The 21029-nt window shown below is 41.3% G+C and overlaps 2 protein-coding genes across 4 annotated transcripts in view; both read left to right on the top strand.

The window, feature by feature from the left end:
- LOC142750375 (uncharacterized) overlaps positions 1–21029 on the top strand; it is a 468269-nt gene that overhangs the window by 277136 nt on the left and 170104 nt on the right. The gene's annotated exons all lie outside the window — the stretch shown is intronic.
- Positions 1–21029, top strand: part of FNIP1 (folliculin interacting protein 1) — a 140256-nt gene that overhangs the window by 62647 nt on the left and 56580 nt on the right. For all 3 annotated transcript variants that reach the window (XM_075856440.1, XM_075856438.1, XM_075856439.1), the window contains exons 2-6: positions 1124–1250; positions 9381–9518; positions 16045–16145; positions 18479–18553; positions 19382–19470. In XM_075856440.1, the coding sequence (XP_075712555.1) occupies positions 1124–1250; positions 9381–9518; positions 16045–16145; positions 18479–18553; positions 19382–19470 (530 nt within the window). The remainder of the gene's footprint in view (positions 1–1123; positions 1251–9380; positions 9519–16044; positions 16146–18478; positions 18554–19381; positions 19471–21029) is intronic.

The raw sequence follows: 21029 nt of genomic DNA, 5'->3' as shown, positions 1-21029 counted from the left end.
GTGAAGGCCAGGCAAAGCATCACAAAGGAGGAAACCCAGCGTTTGGTGATGTCCATGGGTTCCAGATTTCAGGCAGTCATTGCCTGCAAAGGATTCCCTACAAAGTATTAAAAAAACATTTTATTTATGGTAATGTTAATGTGTCCAGGTACTTTTGAAAGAGCCACTGAAATGATATTTTTGTTCAACCCCTTGAATTAAACCTGAAAGTCTACACTTCAATTGCATCTCAGTTGTTTCAAATCCAATGTGGTGGCATGCAGAGCCCAAATCATGAAGATTGTGTCACTGCCCAAATAATTTTGGACCCATCTGTACATTCCCTTTGTAAATTTTTTTTTTTTTCATTTGGAACTTTAATTTTATAATTATTTATCACAACTGATTCATCATAAAGGGGCTGATACCTATTAGGCCTCATGCACACGAACATGCTTTTGCGGCCGCAATTCCCCCGAAAATCCACGGGAGAATTGCGGCCCGATTCATTTATATGTGGCCATGCACACGACCGTAGGTTTTACGGTCCGTGCATGGCCCGGGAGCCCGCACCGCTGAAAGAACGGACATGACTTATTACGGCCATGTTCTGCGGTCCAGGCTCATTGAAAATAATGGCCATGGCCAGGTGCATGGCCCGCGATTTGCAGGCGGCTTGCGGCTGACAGTCCGCTACCGGCCGACCCGAAAATCACGGCCGTGCAAATGGCTACGGTCGTGTGCATAAGGCCTTATTATTTTTCTACATGTGGTCAGTTGCTACAAATATATAGCAATGTGTTGTAAGAGTAAGTCTTATTGCAGTGGAACCGCAGCAAAATAATACACGTGCTAGTTGTTGCACATGTCACTGCCCCTTGTGTTTTTCATGTAGTGGGTTATTTGTGGTCTTTTTCTACAAACTTGCGAGGGTATTGTGATCACCTTATTGTCATATACAGTTCATATAAGAAGTTCTGCAGTCACTGACCTAATACATGAAGTCCATGTTTCATACTATTTATCCTTTTACCTGTTTAAATATTCAATGTCGTCTCAAAAATATAAAAAAAAAAAACGTTTCTAAATTGTTGTCTTTATTAAAAATCTCAAATGTAATTGTGTTTTTCCTTTTATTTTATAGCTGGCCATCATATGAATTTGACCCAAGCCAGATCCGCCTGGTGGTTTACCAGGACTGCGAGAAACGAGGACGAAATGTCTTGTTTGACTCTAGTGCCAATCGCAAGACACAGGATCTGTCTGTATCGGTGAGCTGCTTCTCTCTCTATATAATCTCATTATATTATTAAACGCTGTTTGGAAGAAGCCATGCTTACAGCAAGAGGTTAAGCCCTGTTCACGCTGAGTTTTTTTGCAGGCACAAAAAAGCTGCCTCAGAATTCCTTTAGGAATTTTGAGGCAGATTTTGACTTGTTTGTGCTTTATTGACGCGAGTTCCACTGTGTTTTTCGTTCGCTGCCCTTGCAAGGACCGCGGGCAAAAAATGCAGCGAAAAACCTTCTGAAACAAGTGCTGCAGGGTTTTTCTGCCTCCTATTGATTTCAGTGGGAGGTCAGAGGTGGAACCACGGCAAGTAAGGACATGCCGCTTTTTCTCCCCGCGAGCGGCTAAAAGCCACCTGGAAAAAAAAAGAAACCTCCTCTATCTCCCGTTGAAATCCATGTCGGGCGATTTTGGCCATTTGTTAGCGCTGATTTCGACGTGGTTTCCGTGTCAAAATCAGCGCCAAAAACTCAGTGTGAACAGGGCCATAATTGTCGTTTATTACCGTTACATACCCTGTCTGGGTGCAGTTATTTGACACTATCACTTTGTGAGCTTTGTACACGTCATAATACCCTTAAGCCAGATTCACACGAACGAGTTCAAACTCGGATGTGAAAAACTACAGTTTTTCACATCCGAGTTGCACACGTGCATGTCCCATTTTCACGAATGCCCATAGATTGAGTCTATCGAGGAATCTGTGAAAACAGAAGAAAATAGGACATGTTCTATTCTTCAATGGACCCTTCACACGGTTCGTTGAAACAACGGCCGTGTGATTGACCCAATTGAAATACATGCAGCTGTGTGATGGCTGTTGTGTGTGAATAAGCCCTTAGAGGAAGAAAGCAAGTGGTTACAAATATAAAATCTAATAACTTGCTAACCACAGTGTTTGTTGGGGAATGGTCATAAATTGTCTGTAGATGACAAGCAGCAGGCTACGGCTATGTCCACACCTGCACTAGAGCTTTCCGTAGGGGGTTCTATTGGGGTTTCCATCACATTTGGTGGCAAAAATATCACATGCCGTTCTGCCCTTGAATATCATATAGTTTGTTACAACGTCAAGGCTTCCGTTATGACGCTAGTGTGAACAGAGCCACAGTGGTTTTCTCAAGGGGGTCGTACCAACAGTTTTAGTGGTCAAAGTACAAAGACCTGGTCTTCCTTGGATGTGCCCTGTACTAGAGTTGTCATGATACCAGAATTTGGACTTCGATACCAATACTTTGTGTAGTATTGTGATTCTCGATACCAAAACAAAAACTTTGACAACAATCACAAAAAACAAAGCCCTTCCATTTTCTGAAGTGACGCACATGGTGTTATGAACCTCCATGCGCCTCACATTAATAGTAATTAACCCAATCATGAACCTCAGTCATAATGGGCAACATTGGGTTAATGTGTGAGATAATTACAAATTAAACTATAAATTTGTTGTTCAGGTTATTACGGTTGCGATGATACCGAAATATGTGTATTTTATGTATTGCGACTTTTATTTTAATAATGTTTATTGTAAAATGTGTTTTTTTTTTTTTTTTTTACAGATTTAACATTATTTTTTATTAATTTTACTTTTCTATTTTTAAACTTTTAATGTACTGGAATATATCCATATGCCAGTACATTAACCTGTACACACAGACAGTTGTTAGGGCATACCTAAGTATGCTCCAACAGGAAATCTGGTCAGACAGCCATGGGGTCATTCAATGGACCCTGGGATGTCTGTACATATAAGGTATGACAGTCTATTGCGTCACAGGCATTCCCTGCGACGCAATCAAAGGGGGCGTTCTCGTTCTCTTTTTTTTTTTTCCTTGAACTCTGCGGTCAGCTTTGATCGCGGCATTCACGGGCATAACAGTGGAGATCAGAGGTTTCTCTGATATCTGCCGTTAGAGCGGGGGTGTGGCTGTGTATTACTCCTGATTGATCAGCATGATGTGATGCCGTCAGCGCTGCACTAATTAGCTCCGGTGCTGGCATTGAAGACAGAACATGGGGGCTTTTTGCGGTGAGGTCGCCATGTTCTCTGTCTTAAGGGCCGGTGCCGCCGCTCATTAATTCCCTGCCGGCCACATCACATCATGCTGGTCACCAAATTCATGTATTACAATACTAAGCTGTGTGGCCGCACCGCTTCTTATCAGAATACATGAATTCATGGCATTGAACAGTTTGAGGGTGCACAGCATCGAAATAGTATCGATATTTCTATTCATCGTGCAACCCTAGCCTGTACAACTTCTGCATTTCTATGTTTCCTATGAAGGTATTGACAGACCTGCACAAGACATGTACACAAGAGACCTGATTTTAACCCTTTACCGTCCGCCCGCTGTCACTTGGCGGCGGGCGGTGCAGTTCTGGAATCTACAGCGGCGTCGCTGTAGAAAAGGCGAGTGAGCACTCATTCTCTAAGTAGGTGCTGTTACGAACTGGCCTAGTGAATACAGCTGGGATCGGAGAAAACTCCGACCCAGGGGCGTAGCTAAAGGCTCATGGGATCTGGTGCAAAAGTCCTTCTTGTAGGGGCCCCCCTAACTTCTCTTTATTGCCAGTGTGATACTGTCTGCTGGGCCGTATATCTAAGCCAATCACATGGTAGGCTTAGATACAGGGCCCCATCAGACAGTATTCTTATACTTGCCCTCCTCGCTTCTGAGCCGGGTTCTCTTCGGCTCCGGGTGCAGTGCGGGTTCTGACGCTAGTCAGCATTACGACGTTATGCGCGGGGGGTTTTCAAACCAAGTTATTTTCGGCACTCTCCCACTGCCCTCTGTTTTTTTGCACTGAGAGTATTAGTCTGCACGTTTCCACCAGCCAAGCCCTTTATATTACAAGTTCTAATAAAACAAAAAAAACTGCTGACCACTACTGGAAGCTTAAAAACCAGCGTAGATGGTGCCACACTTAGTGCCCCTTGTAGATGGTGTCAGGGTGCCCTTCAGACAAATAAAAAAACCAGAACTCTTCAGTCTTGCAGCCCATGAGGTGCTGAGACGGGATCCTTGCGTAGGCCTGTGCGATTCAGTAACGTCATTGCGCCGGCATGCGCAGGGATCCTCTCCCAGCATCTTGTAGGCTGCAGGCTCCCTGCTCTGCCATGGTATCCAATTGTATCTGCGTCCTGAGGACGCAGATACAATTGAATGTGGCAGTCGCCCTGGGCCAATGCCCGGTGCTAGCGACGCCACTAGTGTGTACTAGTATGTTTCCTGGCAACTGGAAACCCCCCCCCCCCTCCCCTGCGTGCGCTCCTTATTGTTACTGTAGTAACAGGGGCCCATGTAGTTTTACATAGGCCCCAGTTACTACAATAACACTGGATACATGTGGTATGTGGGCCCCCTGGCTGCGGGGCCCAGTCGCAATTGCGGCCACTGCGACCCACCCCCCCCATAGCTACGCCACTGCTCCGACCCCAGCTGTTTTAACCTTTTGGTCACCACGGTTTTGGACAGCGGCATGATCAAGTTTCCGGAAACCCGGTGATGCGATCGGAGACTCTGGGAACCCCCTGCAGTCAGCCCTTTGGCTCTAGAAAGGAAACCAGGCCTGTCTATTCTGTAAGCCTGCTGTTAGGGAAACACCTAGTGTGCCCTAACCGCTGCCTGTGTCATAGTGACACAGTATAATGTACCGTATTTGCATACGGGAGTATTTAATGGATTCCATTAATAATGCATCTGGCTACTACTTGGGTTTAAATCATAGGAATATTTGTTAGCTATTGCAATTAGAAAACAAAAACCGGTCATGATACAGTACAAATTTTCTTCACATACGCTACGCAGGACGTTACCTGCAATGTACATAGTTCAATTCTCTGCCTCCAACCCCAATGATTTATGGAAATTATTTTTCTTTACTTTATCTGTTTCCTCAATAGTAAATGCTTATTAATAACAGATGAATTATTGCTTTTCATTCACACCTTTTCACTAGCCACTAACTTCAAGAAATTGCAATTTTTGGCAGCTTTAGTGACGGCTGTGGTCTATCAGATATTACTGTAAACACCAGATAGCCAATCATATTGGTGTTTATTGCAATCATTTCTACATAGATCAGCCACAGTCAGAAGCCAGGATATATAAAAACCCCACGACCGTCACTTCATGCCAGGGTTCAACATTTTAACGATGATTTGTAGCTTGGAAGTTCGCTGACATGTGGTATCCTGAATATGCTGACTGCTGCCCTGCACGACTCCAACTATTCCACACTAAGGATCATGTGGCTGTAGAGTGAACTGCCATGAGCCTGGTGCTCTTGCTTCTGTAGTAGATGACACCTTGTGACCTTGCCAAGACACATGATCGTGCTTTAGCAGATTTGATTTATGCCAGCCATAAAAGTATATTTTTTATGAGCAATACATCCAACCCAATTCAATTACTTAATGGCGACCAGAAGGTACATTAAAAATGTAAATAAAATATATATATATATATATATATATATATATATATATATATATATATATATATATTCTACGCTGGGACAAGATTGATTAAAATTACAGGCCCAAAGCCTGAGGCTCCATTACTGAGAGATGTGACCTGTTCACTTCTGATTGTGTGGACTTTGGGCCTGTAATTTCAAAAGATCATATATCCGCATAGAAGTAATACTAAAATGTGTGTTTTTTTTTTTTCTGATCTCTCCATTTCTAAGAAAATATTTTAGTCATCATTTTTTAATTAATACATTACAAATAGGTAGCATTTTGTATTGGATGGACTAGGCGAATATTGAATGGGGAGAATAACGCTTTGCTCCAATATTTGAGGTTTTGCTCCATATATTTTTTTTTTCGTCTGAACAAAAAATAGATTAGATTATTCTAAAAATTACTTGCATGTCTACTCTAGATTAATTAATTGTAAAACTTTAAATTAAAAGTGATTTAAAAAAAAATAAAAAATTTGATATGCCAAATCGCCTATATCGACATATGTTGTGTTCTAACATAGAAAGTATTCTAACACTCAGGCTGGGTTCACACGACCTATTTTCAGGCGTAAACGAGGCGTATTATGCCTCGATTTACGTCTGAAAATACGGCTACAATACGTCGGCAAACATCTCCCCTTTCATTTGAATGGGTTTGCCGGCGTACTGTGCAGACGACCTGTCATTTACGCGTCGTCGTTTGACAGCTGTCAAACGACGACGCGTAAATTGACTGCCTCGGCAAAGAAGTGCAGGACGCTTCTTTGCAACGTAATTTGAGCCGTTCTTCATTGAAGTCAATAAAGAGCAGCTCAAGATTACAGGCGTCAAAGACGCCTCGCATAATACGAGGAGGAGCTTTTACGTATGAAACGACGCAGCTGTTTTCTCCTGAAAACAGTCTGTCTTTTCAGACGTAAAAGCCACTTCTCGTGTGCACATACCCTTAAAAAAGACCTGTCACCTGCTCAAAAAACTGCAGCTGACCTCACAGATTTTCTGGCTCATCACATATCCTAGCCTTCTTTTTTTTTTTTTCTTCTAGTCTTCACCGTTCCGGAGATGTCGTACCACTAGTTTTGGTTCCAGATATGCAACTAAAGCCTTTGACTGTCAAGTGGGCGGTTAACACTGCTCACTTGCCAAGGGGTAACCGCCCACTTGACCGTCAAAGACCTAAATTGCATATCGGGCACCAAAACTAATGACACTGATATCTCTGGAACCTTAATTGCTAAAAAAAACCCTGAATGCCAGAATCTGTGAGGCGCCAGCAATTTAAAGTTTTTCGGGGTAGGTGACAGGTCCTCTTTAAACCATTTAAAAAAAAATGTCTGCCATCTTTCCCTCTGCGGATTAAAATTCTGTGGCTTTAGCCTATATTTATAGTCTATTTCCCTGTGCAACATTTTCAGGCAAAGTATAGTAAGGAACTTCTAACCGAGTCTGCTATAAGATTCTGTATCAAAGCTTTAATAGGGCACACAGTTGCTCCCAACAAGTCCCCGTCCCCCCCTGCTGCTCCTGAAGTGCCAGGCATAGGGCCAGAACTATTGTGCCTCACCCCTTTGACAACAGAGTTCTTACTGTTTTAGGTTTAGCGCCTGAGATTTTCCACTTGCCATTTCAAGTTTATCAAGTCGTTCCTCATTTGCTCCTTAGCAATTTACCACAACGTTTTTTGGATAACGCAGAAAGTTGTCAACAAACCTGCAGTACACCTTCAATAGCGGCCAGCGTAACGATCATTCATGGGTGGCCCGACATGCATGGACATGTTTATTTCAATGGACTAAGAGGATGAGGGGCTTTCAGGCACCCCTTATCTCCCTGGGGAATAAAAGGATCAGTCCAATCTGTCCTATTATTCTCTCCTATTACCGGAGACGTCAAATAGGGGGAAGGCAGATTATCTCTGCACCCATATGTGCATACATTTGGATGTGTGTTGTTGTGGAGTTTGTGGTTTTGCGTGCTCAAGTTTCTCGTAGCCAGCAGAATCAGTGTGGCGTCTGTCACATGCCTGCTGAGCTTAGCCAGAAACGTTGTTTGTTCGGTCAGAAATAAATTGCAGTTCTAGTTCACAGGCTGGAGTGTGATCATATGACTGCCTTGTGTATATACTCCACCCAGATACTGTATTCTAACTCGTGGACGGCATTGCGTCTCATAGATGAAGCTGATTGTTGACAGGCACAGTTTTTGTCCTCTATATGTGATCTTTAATGTACAATCTATTTGGTATCACTCACTTACTGCCCGTCTGAAAGAGGAACACGGCGATATGGCATCAAGACTCCGTTGTATGAAGAAGTGGAGGAATCGTCCGTTATGTAGTCATATGAGCTTATGAATCACATGTGAGATGAGGCTATCTGAAGAAAGAGGTTCAGGATTTCTCATTCCTCCATACGCACAAAGACTCCTCTCACATACAAATTGTCAAGTATTCCTTTCTGAGCAGTGCTGGTAAATAAAACCAAGTACTGCGTAAAAACTGACCGTTTCTGGTGCCTTTACCACTGGCGTTGCGATGGACATTTTGTCTGAGGTACACGACATGAGGCCTTGATGCGTTTTACGCTTTCCATGTTTTTATTTGTGGGTCCTAAATATTCTATTTGACTTTGAAAAAAGAGAAATTATATAAAATAATCATTGAAAATAGTATTCCAACCCTGCAGTGGGATTTTATTTTTTATATTTACTTGTGTTTTACATCTGCTGAGCTGTAAGTTTTGCCCCGGCTTACATTACGTTGCGCTGCGGACGATTTATAGCATTTTAGGGATGGTAATATTCCAGCCATATGTGGCATGCCATCCTATAAAAATGTTTTATGTGGCATTCAAAGAACCTAGAATAAAAAGATCTTTGCAATATTCACACATCTAATCCCCACAGCTATATCCAAGTAGTGTCCAGACTCTGATCTGCCACCACCAGTCCACCAGTCATGCCACATAATCCAGTCCTTATAGTCTATACATTCATGTCGGGGCCTCCATTTTTTGAACTTTGAGTAAGTCGTTTTTTTGATCTGGTTTAGAAATCAAATAATGTTACGTTACTTTAAACCTAGCAAAATATATAAAATAATAATAAATTCCATGGCGGTTATCCACTAGACACCGTTGCTTATTTCCAGGAGCTTGTCCTTTTCATTAAGCAAATGGCTCTGAAAAAAAGGTGTCCCATTAGGTATTTATTGAAGTTTTTTCCAACCCGTACAGCACTGCTACCTACCGCCAAGCTCTGATGTTACCGTCTTGCACGTGGCGGACGGGATTCACGGACTTGTGCCAGCTTTTGAAACATTATTCAGTATTCTGATGGCCAGCTTCTATTTTTGGATCTTATGGGAATGATGTGTGAGCAAATAGGGGCGGTGTTTACTTGAAAGAGGGTAAAAATATTAGTTGAAAGGTCAAATCTTTTTACATCACATTATTAATACATTTTAATGTGGCAGTTAAAATTCATATATTGCAATTTCCTATATTAGGCTCTTTACCATTATATTACGGGAGCACAGTTGTATGGAGATACAGAAGTGTCATTTGTCCTTGCACTCACCTTTTTTAATTTTCTGAAAAGATGTTTAGAACTGAAAAGCTAACATTTGCTTTTCCATTGCACAGAAACTCGTGAGCGATACTCCAGTGCGGGTATTTGGAAAATGTTGCCAGCTCAGACCTGGAGGGGACAGCTCGACTTCTCTGGACAGTTCAGCTAGTTCACTAGCTTCTGACACAAAAGAACAATGTCCAAAGTACCAGGTTGGTAAAAGTTCTAAGTTGAATCACCGATTTTGATGTTATTTAAAGCGTACCTAACCTTTCATGTGACTTTTCAGAATAAGCTGTCATTTCTGTGTACTTGCAGAATTACACTATTTTTGGCCATTATATAAGTTATATTCTGCATTTTTTTTTTTTGCAGTTTTCCCCTGTGCTGGTTCTAATTCTCAGTTTTTTTCTGAGCTAGTGGTTGGAGTCTAACTGCTATCATGTGTTCTGTACACTGCACACACAGAAGAGGAGAATCTTGCTCTCCTTCCTATCTTTATCACATGTATACATAGAAGCTGCAGCAGTATGGGGGAAATTACAACACTAATGAGAAGTGTAGCTGAGAATCCAGCACTGGGCTGAGATATCACACTTACTAGGAAGCTGCTGCAGCGTCTGTGTGTCTCTCTGCCTTTCACTCTGCTACCTCCCCTCTCCATAAACTTCTATCGGCAGCTTTGACCTATTCCTTCTGTGAGCATGTCCGTCTCGTCGACGGAAAAAGCAGTAAATTCACAGTGAGTGAACAGTTAAAGGGTGGGGAGAGTTAAAGTGGGGAAAGAGGCATTTTTCTCCAATAAGATAGATATATTACAAAGTTTCTTAAACTTGCTTGTACTATTGATTTATGCAAATTTTGATTAAAATGCAGTGCCGGTTTAAAGTACCAGAAAATTGCTTTAGTGCACATTGATGTGAAAATACATTTTCATACATTCTTTGCGTAGGTGTGATCACTTGAAGGTAACGTCTCGAGGCTTAAAGGGGTTTTCCCACAAACACGTGTATCCCCTATCCGCATGTAGTCCTTATCCACAGATATATCTGTGGCGAAAATCTCTGTTTACACACTTTGGTCTTGACAACCACAATGGCCTGTTCTTCCACACACTTATCCGATGTTGCACAACTGTAACCACCCAAGACCTTCTGACGCTGGTCTTTAGATTTGCTAATTGCTTATGACACCTCTTAATGTTCGCTGTTATACAAGGTTACATTTGTATCAGTTGTTTGTATGCTTGATGAAGCTGAATAAACCACTGTTTTATTTTCACCAGCCTACCTTTTCTTTCTTCTTCTATACATCTGTAGAGAAGTTGGAACCATGCCCCTGGTTTGGCGTGCACAGTAACGATTCTAAGGAACTAAGAGGAGTGCTGTTCACATCTCTATTTTCTATGGGTTAAATTTGTTATCTGGTCTCGAACCCATTTTCAAATTACCCTGGGTTAATCGATGGGAGTCGCCTATTCAGAACACATCTATTACCCAGAGCAGATAGTGTCTTACTTTGGGATACATGTGTTACATAGACCGTGCATTGCTTTCAGTGGAAATGGTGTTATACTTCCTGGCATTACATGGAAATTGAACACTTTTTGCCATGTTCATCTGAAGATTGCATCTGATCGCTAGGGGTTCCTTCAGCAGGACAGCTTGTGATCAGCATATTGTTTGAGGACTCTTCTAACAAAAGAAGATTGTCCAAAACGGACATCATCTGTAAGCCTGTGGGGAATGCTAGGTCTATTCAGCTTCTACCATGCTGAGGAAGCCTTTGCCCATGATAATGGCCAGGCCTTAAAGTCCCTCACCCAACGCAACCAAGCATTCTACATTGCTGGACACTGTCCCCTGTGAACGGGTATCTTCTTTTTCTGACTATTGTCATGGTTGTTGTTGAGTCCTCACCTGAAGTTCAGATCTCTAGCCTCGCTGGGTTATCCGCTTTATCAGAGGTCTGTACTGTATGCTTTGCATACACATCTTACACAAGAAACTGTATTATATTGTCTAGTTCTCACTAGCATAGGGATGACTTGGTAAAATTTACTCTCTTACCATTGCTCCCATACACTTTGCAGAGGGAAAAATAGGTGGAAATAGAAGTGGTGGGGTCTACTTTTGAAACTTTTCCTAAGTTGTATCTACTGCCATGGTGTTGATCACCCTAATAAGCAATTATATCACATACTATAAAACATGCAAAAGGAACACAGACCAAGGTAATGGAGACGTAAAGAAAACCACTTGAATCAGAGCAGCCTTCGAATCGCTTACATGAGGATTTGACTTCATTGACAGATAGGTCCATATTAAAGTCCCTGAATTTGGTAGCTACTGTACATACTCATTACGTGTGTGTGTGTGTGTGTGATATATATATATATATATATATATATGTGTGTATGTATACATATATATATATCCTGTTAATAGGTGGTCTATCTTTATAACTGAAAACACTGTTTTCACTACATTGGCAATGCATTTAGGAAAAATGCATAGTTTTACTTAGCCTTTTTAAATTTTTATGCAGAAACATCGAGTCATGGTAACTATTCGTGTGTACGTTTAGATGCACAGTAAATTGCTGAGTGTAATCGTTCCGCCGAGGTATGATTTGCCTTCCCCCCCCCCCCCCCCAACATAAAAAAAAAAAGTAAAAAAAAGAGCATGTGACTTTTAAATGCTGAGTTGTTCCCCTGGCTCTTGGTCTGGGATCTCCTCTCTTGGCTTGAGTTACATTTTACATAAGAGAAGGGATTTTGGCTGTAGGAGAAGGCAGTCATCTGACACAGATAAATATTCTTCCTGTCAAGTGAACTTGCAGAGATCACAAGTTTCTGGTTACCAGATCCCCAAAATAGTGCTGGAAGCTGAGCGCCACCTCTTTGTAATGCTGTAGGTTTGTCTTGCTATAATGAAGCTGGAAAAGTACCATTGTGCAGTTTGTCTAATCGTTTACACAACGGATAGATTATATATGTATATGTGTGTGTGTATATATATATATATGTATGTATATATATATATATATATATATATATATATAATTTATTCACCCATCTTAGTGATGTCATGTTTTTAACGTAGTTGTTGAGGTTATTGGAAATTGCTAGACACTTTTTTTTCGACGAACAGATTGTTTCTATTGTTTTTAGACTATGGCTACACCGTTTTCTCTCTAGCATATCGACTGCAGTCCATAGAAATAAATAAAGACAGAAAATAAATTATCAAGACAAGGGGTTTAAAAAAATAAAAAATAAAAAAAGATTTCGTCACATAGCTGTCAGTTACATGAAGTGGATATTGAAGCTGCTATGCAGGAAGTCTGTGTGTAGTCCTAGCCTCAGATTATATCATATGGGCAGTGCACGCTCTTCTATTGTGTCTTATCTTCCATTATTTTATCTACATTAATCCACTAACCTTGTCTGTGGCTGTAATTTTACTTGTATTTTTACCTACTTTTTACTGTGTTTTATAAAGTTTTTTTTATAATAATTTTAACTTTCTTTAACATTACCTTAGAATAATTATAACTTTCTTTAACATTACCTTAGAATAATTATAACTTTCTTTAACATTACCTTAGAATAATTATAACTTTCATTAACATGACTTTCTTGATGCATTCAGTTGGTATGAAAGGTTTTTATTTTTGGATTTAAATATTGGTGTCCTTAGTGTGGGGATCCAGACTGCCCTGTGTGGGCCAGGAAACCTGATAATGGACTCCCAGACAGTATCTGGTTAATTTTAATGCTACACAATTCAATCCAATCTGTGTCCCATATCATGACTGTGAAAGATTTAAGAACTATATAAAGGGACATAGATGTCAAAGACAAAGATGAGTACTTTGCAATATGTAAATAATAGTTAACCATTTTTGCCTTCATCTTGGTAAACAATTAAACTGGCAAAATTCGAGGGGACCGGCCGACCATCTAATATGTATGGCGGCGTCCTGATTCTCACTCAGTGGTAGAGATGCGCCAGGCATGTTGAATTTCATCATGCCCAATTTTTTTTTTTTTTAGTAGATAAGCCACTGCCAGAGGAGTCTGGCAGCAGCTTTCTCTCTATTGAAAACACATGCATGTGTATGGGGGAAGTTGGGAGGAATAGCTGTGAACGATGGTTCGCCGACAGCTATTTAAAGTGTATGGCCAGAATTAATTTGAGTAGTGTCTAGAGCGCATATTCGATTTCTTTAAAGCAGTGTACGGTCTCTCATATTGTGGTATATTTGCACCCTGCAAATAAGACCTGCTAAGGGCTATATACACTGAATGGGCCAGTTTATTAGACACCTGCCCTTTCATCATTCGAGCTTCGTTGTATGGAAATTAGATACGTGACCCCAGAGTGCAGCATAAAATCAAGTGAGCAAGTTTTCCATGGGTTAGTTTTAGTCTGAATTCATAGAATGGGAAAATCGGTCCATCTGAGCGACTTCAAACGAGGCATGGTCATCGTGATAGACTAGCTGGGGCCAGTATTTCAAGAACTGCCAACATGTTTTTTTTTTTTTTGTGCAACAGTCTAGAGAGTAAACTGAGAATGGTGTGATCGAGGAAAACATTCAATGAAATTGGATCATGCCAATATAAATAACTCGTCGACAAAAGGGGTCATAGGAGGATGTCCAGAATCGTTCTGACAAACAATTTGCACAATCAAGCAAGTTCCAGCTGAATACAATGCTGGTGATCAACCGAACATGTCCGAATACTCAACAGTTGGGCTGTAACAGCAGACCACCATTACAAGTGCTAATGCTGTTTTAGGGAGTCAGAAGGCAAGACTCCAGTGGGCAAAAGAGCACAAAAATGGATCACTGAGCAGTGGAAAAACTGGTCATGTGAATCCAGATTTATGTTGCACCATTCCTGTCCGGTATCAGCAGTTCATGCTGTTTGAGGTGGAGGATAGACATGTGGGGGATAGACGTTTGAATAGTAGGGCTTACCTAAGCATTGCGACCAAGTTCATCCCTTCATGCCAGCGGTTTACCCAATGGCAGATTAGCGGCAATTAGTTTGACTATTCTGACCGCATGGGCTAATATTCCTGCAGAATGATTTTAACACCTAGTGGAACCTATGCCATGGACATTAAGTGTACTTTGTCACATACATACGTGACCGTTTTCCGAAACGATCCTTCTTTCCCAGCTTTTCTTGAGATTGTTTGTTTAGCAATAATGCAGTAGTCAGTAGTGACCAGTAACCCAGACTGGAGTGTGTTACACTTTAACCCCAGTTCTGGTATGTGAATGGCTGACTGTGGTATGCACACTGAGTGGTACAGTACATGCCTGTATAATTTCATTTCTTGCTGGCCCCAGGGATTACTTTTATTATGTTTGGAAACGTTTCAGCCATTATGTATTAAATGGTGAGTGACAACTCCTCTAATAAGTCTAATCTTTGCCTCCTTTATTATTCTGTTAAAAAAAATATGAAAGATTCAACTTGTATGTAAAACTGAAAATGCATAATAACGATCAATTGACCTGACACAACCATAACTTAGCAGTTTCCCAGTAACCTCTCTAAAATGTGCACAAGGATTAAACACAGGGTCGCTGGGCATGTGTGACATTTTAGTGTGTTTTCAAGATCATATGGCAAAAATAAGATCACCGTATGAAATGTTGTTTGTAAACGCTGTGTTTTTTGTTTTGTTTTTCGTTAATGTGATTTTACTTAAAAAATAAAGTTTTAGTGGATATGCCATTTATCTTATAGAGTTAAAGAGGTTTTGTCACTAGGTCATGTAAGTTGTACTGGTCACCTGACCTGAACAGCGCTGCCTCCCTGATTCCAGCGCTGTTTTTCTTTTATTTCCTGGACCACCCATTCCAGAGATATGGCCCACTGTTGTGTTGGCTCCCTCTATGCTAATTTGCTGTAGTTAACCATGAGGGTGTGAACTACCGTCAAGATCGCGCTGTTCAGGTCAATAAAGCTGTTCAACTTATGACCTCGTGAAAAGTCCTTTTTTAAAGCAGATCTGTTGCCAGTATATGCTGTAGTCCTCGCCCCTCTCACCAATGATTGATGGCTGATGTGTTCCTTTAAATGAGATACTGGTGGAGAATAAATGCTTGATCTAAATTGAGTGACCTTGTGAGAGCTCCACAAAATCGTCAGCATCCCCTTGCAATGAAGCCCCCTCCCCCATTACTTATTACGTCCTGTCCAACAACTAATTCAATACAGAGTCTAAGGGAATCCCTTAGTAATAATTATAAGGCCATGTTCACACGGGGCGGATGCCCTGCATAAAAGTAAACGGCATATCTGCCCTGGAACCCACACCAGATTGTGGTGCAGTTTTCTGGCCGGAATGTCCGCGGAAAACAGCGGTAATAAAAAACCAAAACAAAAAAACTCAACAACTTTTACTTACCCTGGCCTGCAGTCATGGCAGCGCATCCATCCGTGCCGTCCGCTATGAAATATGTTGCGGAAAATCCGCATTATTTACTCTACGTGTGAACAGCTCCCTAATAGGAATCTTTCGTTTATACCAAAGTATAAATGGGAATTTGTCACAGAGGAACCCCTTACATTACAGCATCTGTTACAGCCAGGGGGTGCACTCTATTATTCTGGCTACTCCCTCATTCCCTCTGAAAACTCATTTTTTTACCTGCTTTATAAAAGTGCAATTATTCCTATCGTTTTTAACCATTCCTTGATTTGTTTTACAGAGCAACCGGTGTCCCTCAGATTGCAATATGCTTGGAGAAATGATGTTTGGTTCTGTGGCAATGAGTTACAAAGGCTCCACTCTGAAAATTCACCAGATACGGTAAGTCTTAATTGAATTGTCAGTTTTCTCAATATACCGTCTGGCCAAAGAAAGCCGACAAGACAGTTGATTATTTGTCATCTTTTTGTCTAAAAACTACTCTTGACAAGTAGAATAGAACTCAGACAGCAGCAGCAAAGCCTTTTATGGGCTCCGTTTCCCCCACTTAAAGGGAACCTGTCAGGTGCCCTGATTACACTAAACTTTTTTTCTCTAAAGCGTTGCATCTGCATAGTTTTATTAAGTTTCGATCTTGGGGACTAATGTCTGCTAGGTGTCTCTCCATCTTCTCCCGGCCCAACTCCGCTTTGTTGACAGGTCTCTCTCTATTTGTGTATAAGGAGAGGCCTGTCAATCCAGCCGAGCCAGGCAGGGAAGAACCACCGAGGAGCCGCCTAGCGGACACTTCTCCCCAAGGCTGCAACGCTTTAGAGAAAAACACAACACTGGCTGCGAGCCAGTGTTAAAACTATGATCCCTCTAAAAAGTTGCAACCGTTTTAGTGTAGATTATAGGAATCACGGCACCTGTCACCAAATCATGGTGCCCGCGCAGCGTGAACGTGCTGACAGGTTTCCTTTTAAGAGTCAATATTTTCCCCATCTGCGTACGGGTGCTGATAGTGAGTAACTGGCTAGCAATGTAAAGAATACATTTTCTAAGTTTGGATTGGATTATGTGACTGCAGTATGACTAAGGTTGACTTTGTGATGTAAATTATTACGCCTACTGCATAGTTGAAACTATTTCATGCTATTACATGGGGAGAGACGCACAATTTGCTTTGTGTGATGACAATGATGAATTGAAGACGATGACTTTGGGTCACTTATACTCCAGTTATTGCTAGATATGTTCTGAATGAATCAGATCACATAAGAAATCATAATGTGTAAACCGTATTTGAGAGGGTTAAAGGTTTAGCTTACAGTCGACATTCTACTTTATTGAACTATGCATTTGTGCATACAGTGCCCACCAAAAATTCCGGAACACCCTCATAACTTTTGAACGGCTTGAGGTAGAGGGTTGAAATTTGGTGGGATTTAATGGGGTCATGAAATCTACCAGGTAACGCCAAAAAAAAACGCCCCACCCCCTTGGGGGGGGGGGGGGTCTGGCGGCCTGGGGCAGCAAAATCTTAAATGGCACGGGGGGGGGGGGTGCGAGTGAGGGCTCATTTGAAAGCTCTTTTCGATTTATGAAAACCATGCAACAATCGATTTTGAGAGAGGATTTTTCACTGAGATATTTAACTTTCAAGTTATCTTTATTATCGGCTACCGCCGTGGTTAGCATTATCCAAAATGTGCCGCGCGGGTAAAATCCTAAATGCGTGCTGGCGCGTGAGCTTGGGAAGGTCAAGGTGACTTTGTAATAATACTTAAATTTAATCGGCCTCTGCGATACAAAATGGACCTTTGTCCACGATTGTAACATGATTTCAGGTGTAAACATTTCAGTAGTTGCTTGTGAATTGTTTTCACATTGAAAAGAGCTTTCAAATAAGCCCCCACTCAAACCCCCCCCCCTGTGCCATTTAAGATTTTGCTGCCCCCGCCCACCAAACCGCCCCAAGAAGGTGGGGGTGTTTTTTTTGCCCTTAACTGGTAGATTTTATGACCCCATTAAATCCCGCCAAATTTCAACCCTCTACCTCGAGCCGTTTTACATTTAGGGTGTTCCGAAACTTTTGGTGGGCGCTGTATAATGCCAATGTGTTCATATTGTGATGCAAGGTAAGCAATCTGTGCCATTTACTTTGGCAAGAAAACTTACCCGTTAAGCTGTATATTTTTGTACAGTGGTATTATTATGCGGAGACCAATTCTATCGATATGAACGGACAAGTGCAATGCGCATGATGGTTCTGTATAAAGTACACTATTGCATATGGTTGGTAAGCCTAAATCTATTATACTGTTTTTATTAAATAATTGTCCACTTTGGGCAACCTATTTTGTATTAGCCGGTCTGCCAGTCAGTCAGCTGTTATCGCCAATGCAACCTCCCCAAAACTGATAATGAATTACATGGACGGCCCATTGGAAATTAATATGTTCAGTCCTTGTGGGTGAGAGTCTTTCTTTATATTGGCTCTCAACTTTGGTAAATAGAGAAGGAGGGGTCTCTAATAAGGGAATCTTCCTCCATTACCTCCATAAGCCCTAATAGGACATATGAAAAGGGATTGTTCAAAGAAGACAACCCCTTTAAATGTCAAGGATTATAATTATTTTCCAATTCTCTGTCTCTTGGGCAGTTGTTGCTTTAAAACATTTTTTTTTTATTTTTTTTTTACATTCCATCTCTCTGTTTTTTTGTATGTACAGCTCACCTCCCCAACTGATGCTGAGCAAAGTCTTTACTGCACGGACAGGGAGCAGTATCTACGGGAGTCTAAACACGTGAGTTTATTTTGACTTCATGCCCATTCAGCTTGGAACATATCGGCTAAAAGAATAAATGCTAATTCTATATACGATGTGCACAAGATTATAGGGCTTTATCTCCTTTCGGATCATTCTATTTGAGCACAACAGCTGCTGAATGATGTCATTATCTATTGTGGAGGGCACTCTGGTGTCACTGGCACTGGTTCAAGCCTTCATCTAAACATCACTCTGACCATCAGCTGACTGGAAATACGCATTGAACCCCTGGGATCTTTTATGTTCTTAAAAATAATTCAATAACTCACCAGAACTTTCAGTCAAATTCCCCCTAAAATCTGAGAAATATTGCAATTAAATATACATTTCGGAGGTGTTTTTTATTTTATTTTATTTTTTGATATCGGTTTTAGTTAAAAAATGTGACCACCAATATGGCTGCCATTACAATTCCCATAGGGTTGTCATTCAGCTTTCAGACTCCTGGTTGAATAAGTAGGCAGTAATACAGTCCTTTCTTCCACAGCACTAGTTACACACTCTAGGTAAGACTATGTTCATATCTGCGTTTGGAGGTTCAGCAAAAATGTAACCATTAAAACTACAGACCCCATTGTAAGTCAATGGGGTCCGTCGGAAACCAGAGTTGTGCGACGGATCCGACTATGCATTGTTATAAACAGAGACCACGACGCATGTGTGAATATAGCCAAAGCTAGGTAGAAGGGGATATCGCAGTGACATATTTACTGTGCTCTTCCTTCCTTTTTTAAAAATTATGTATTTATTTTTTTTTTTTAAATCTTCCTGAGGTGAATTTAAGGATTTGTTTACTTCTTACAGACTGCAGGACAGCTTTGAGAACATAAGTCACGAACACGCACTGAAGGCTGAGAACAGCAGCATCATGAACGGTCTCCTTGGGAACATAGGTGAGGATATTTCAGGGGGACGAATGGGGAAGAATTATCAATTCAGTTACCCAGATTTTCTAGCACAATTACATTGTAAAAAGAAAAAAACATGGACATCATATTCATTAAGTCTTCTCGCCACTTTTACAACAAGCCACAGTTCAATTCCCCCCAATTTGCCCAACCATGCCTCAAGTAATCCATGTCGGGGCAGGGATGTGCTGAGGTTATCTCACCGATGTAAAAAGAGATTTCATTCTTTTCAATGGAAGGAGTCTCAAACATGCTTTTATTCATCCCCCATAACATTATAACATCATGTTCTTATTGAGCCAAGTTCGTTCATACAGATTCTACAGCCACAGATGCCATGGGGGTTTTATGATTTGTTTCTGACGTAAAAACTGGTTGACCTAAATCACCGTGTATGTGTATAATAGGGATCTAAGGCCCCGTTCCCATATATCCAGCGATCCGGCATAGTTTCCCTCTGGTGTAGCACAGAAACGCCGGAGGGAAACTGAACTCCTGCCATTCATTCCTATTGGAGAAGTTGCACCTGTTTTAATGGTCGGCCAGAAAAATGTTGCATGCAGAGTTTTACTGTCCGGCTATAGACCCTGGACCAGTGCACAAAATAAATTTTTCAACGCAGGTTAAAAACAAGCCAGATGTAACAGGCTGGATTCACACGAGCATGTTTGGTCCGTAAAGGACGGAACGTATTTCGGCCGCAAGTCCCGGACCGAACACCGTGCAGGGAGCCGGGCTCCTAGCATCATAGTTATGTACGATGCTAGGAGTCCCTGCCTCGCTGCGGGACAACTGTCCCGTACTGTAATCATGATTTACAGTACGGGACAGTAGTTCCACGGAGAGGCAGGGACTCCTAGCGTCATACATAACTATGATGCTAGGAGCCCGGCTCTCTTCACGGTGTTCGGTCCGAGACTTGCGGCCGAAATACGTTACGTGAAATACGTTCCGTCCTTTACGGACCGAACATGCTCGTGTGAATCCAGCCTTATATGTAAACCCAGCCTAACACTATACAGTACTGATATGTGTCTGGGTCTTAAGTGGACTGGTTCTCCGATGTTTGTGGAGCACAGCAACATAATGAACCCTGCAGATTTCGAGTGCAAGAAGAGGAGAGGTTGCTCAAAGAAATCTATATCATAACTTCTTGTATTTTTTAATTTACGCTTGAATGAGATTGGTTCCTATAGATAGAAAGATTCTTCACCTGGTCCATGCTCTTGGTTTTATATGTGAGGACCATAATGTATACAGATCTTATATTTCAAGGTGAAAATCACCATCGCAGTAAAGTCTTGAGTATTCTCCAATGCATCGGTCACTATATAATGTAACATATTTAGGAAACCCTATTAATACGGAATAAGCTGTTTTGTCTGCTATGCTTTCTATTGCAGGTCCTGTGATAATGTTACTATGGCGACAATTAAATTTTCTGTACTAGCCAAGTTATAAGCGTGTCACTTTATTCTGTGGTTTCCAAAGATCATGTTACACACAATTATGTTTTATCAATTTTCATAAGAGAATTGTAATTG

This window comes from Rhinoderma darwinii, chromosome 3 (genome assembly GCF_050947455.1).
Source record: "Rhinoderma darwinii isolate aRhiDar2 chromosome 3, aRhiDar2.hap1, whole genome shotgun sequence".
Lineage (NCBI taxonomy): Eukaryota > Metazoa > Chordata > Amphibia > Anura > Rhinodermatidae > Rhinoderma > Rhinoderma darwinii.
The sequence above is the reverse complement of the archived record's forward strand: the minus strand, read 5'-3'. Positions and strand labels throughout refer to the sequence as shown.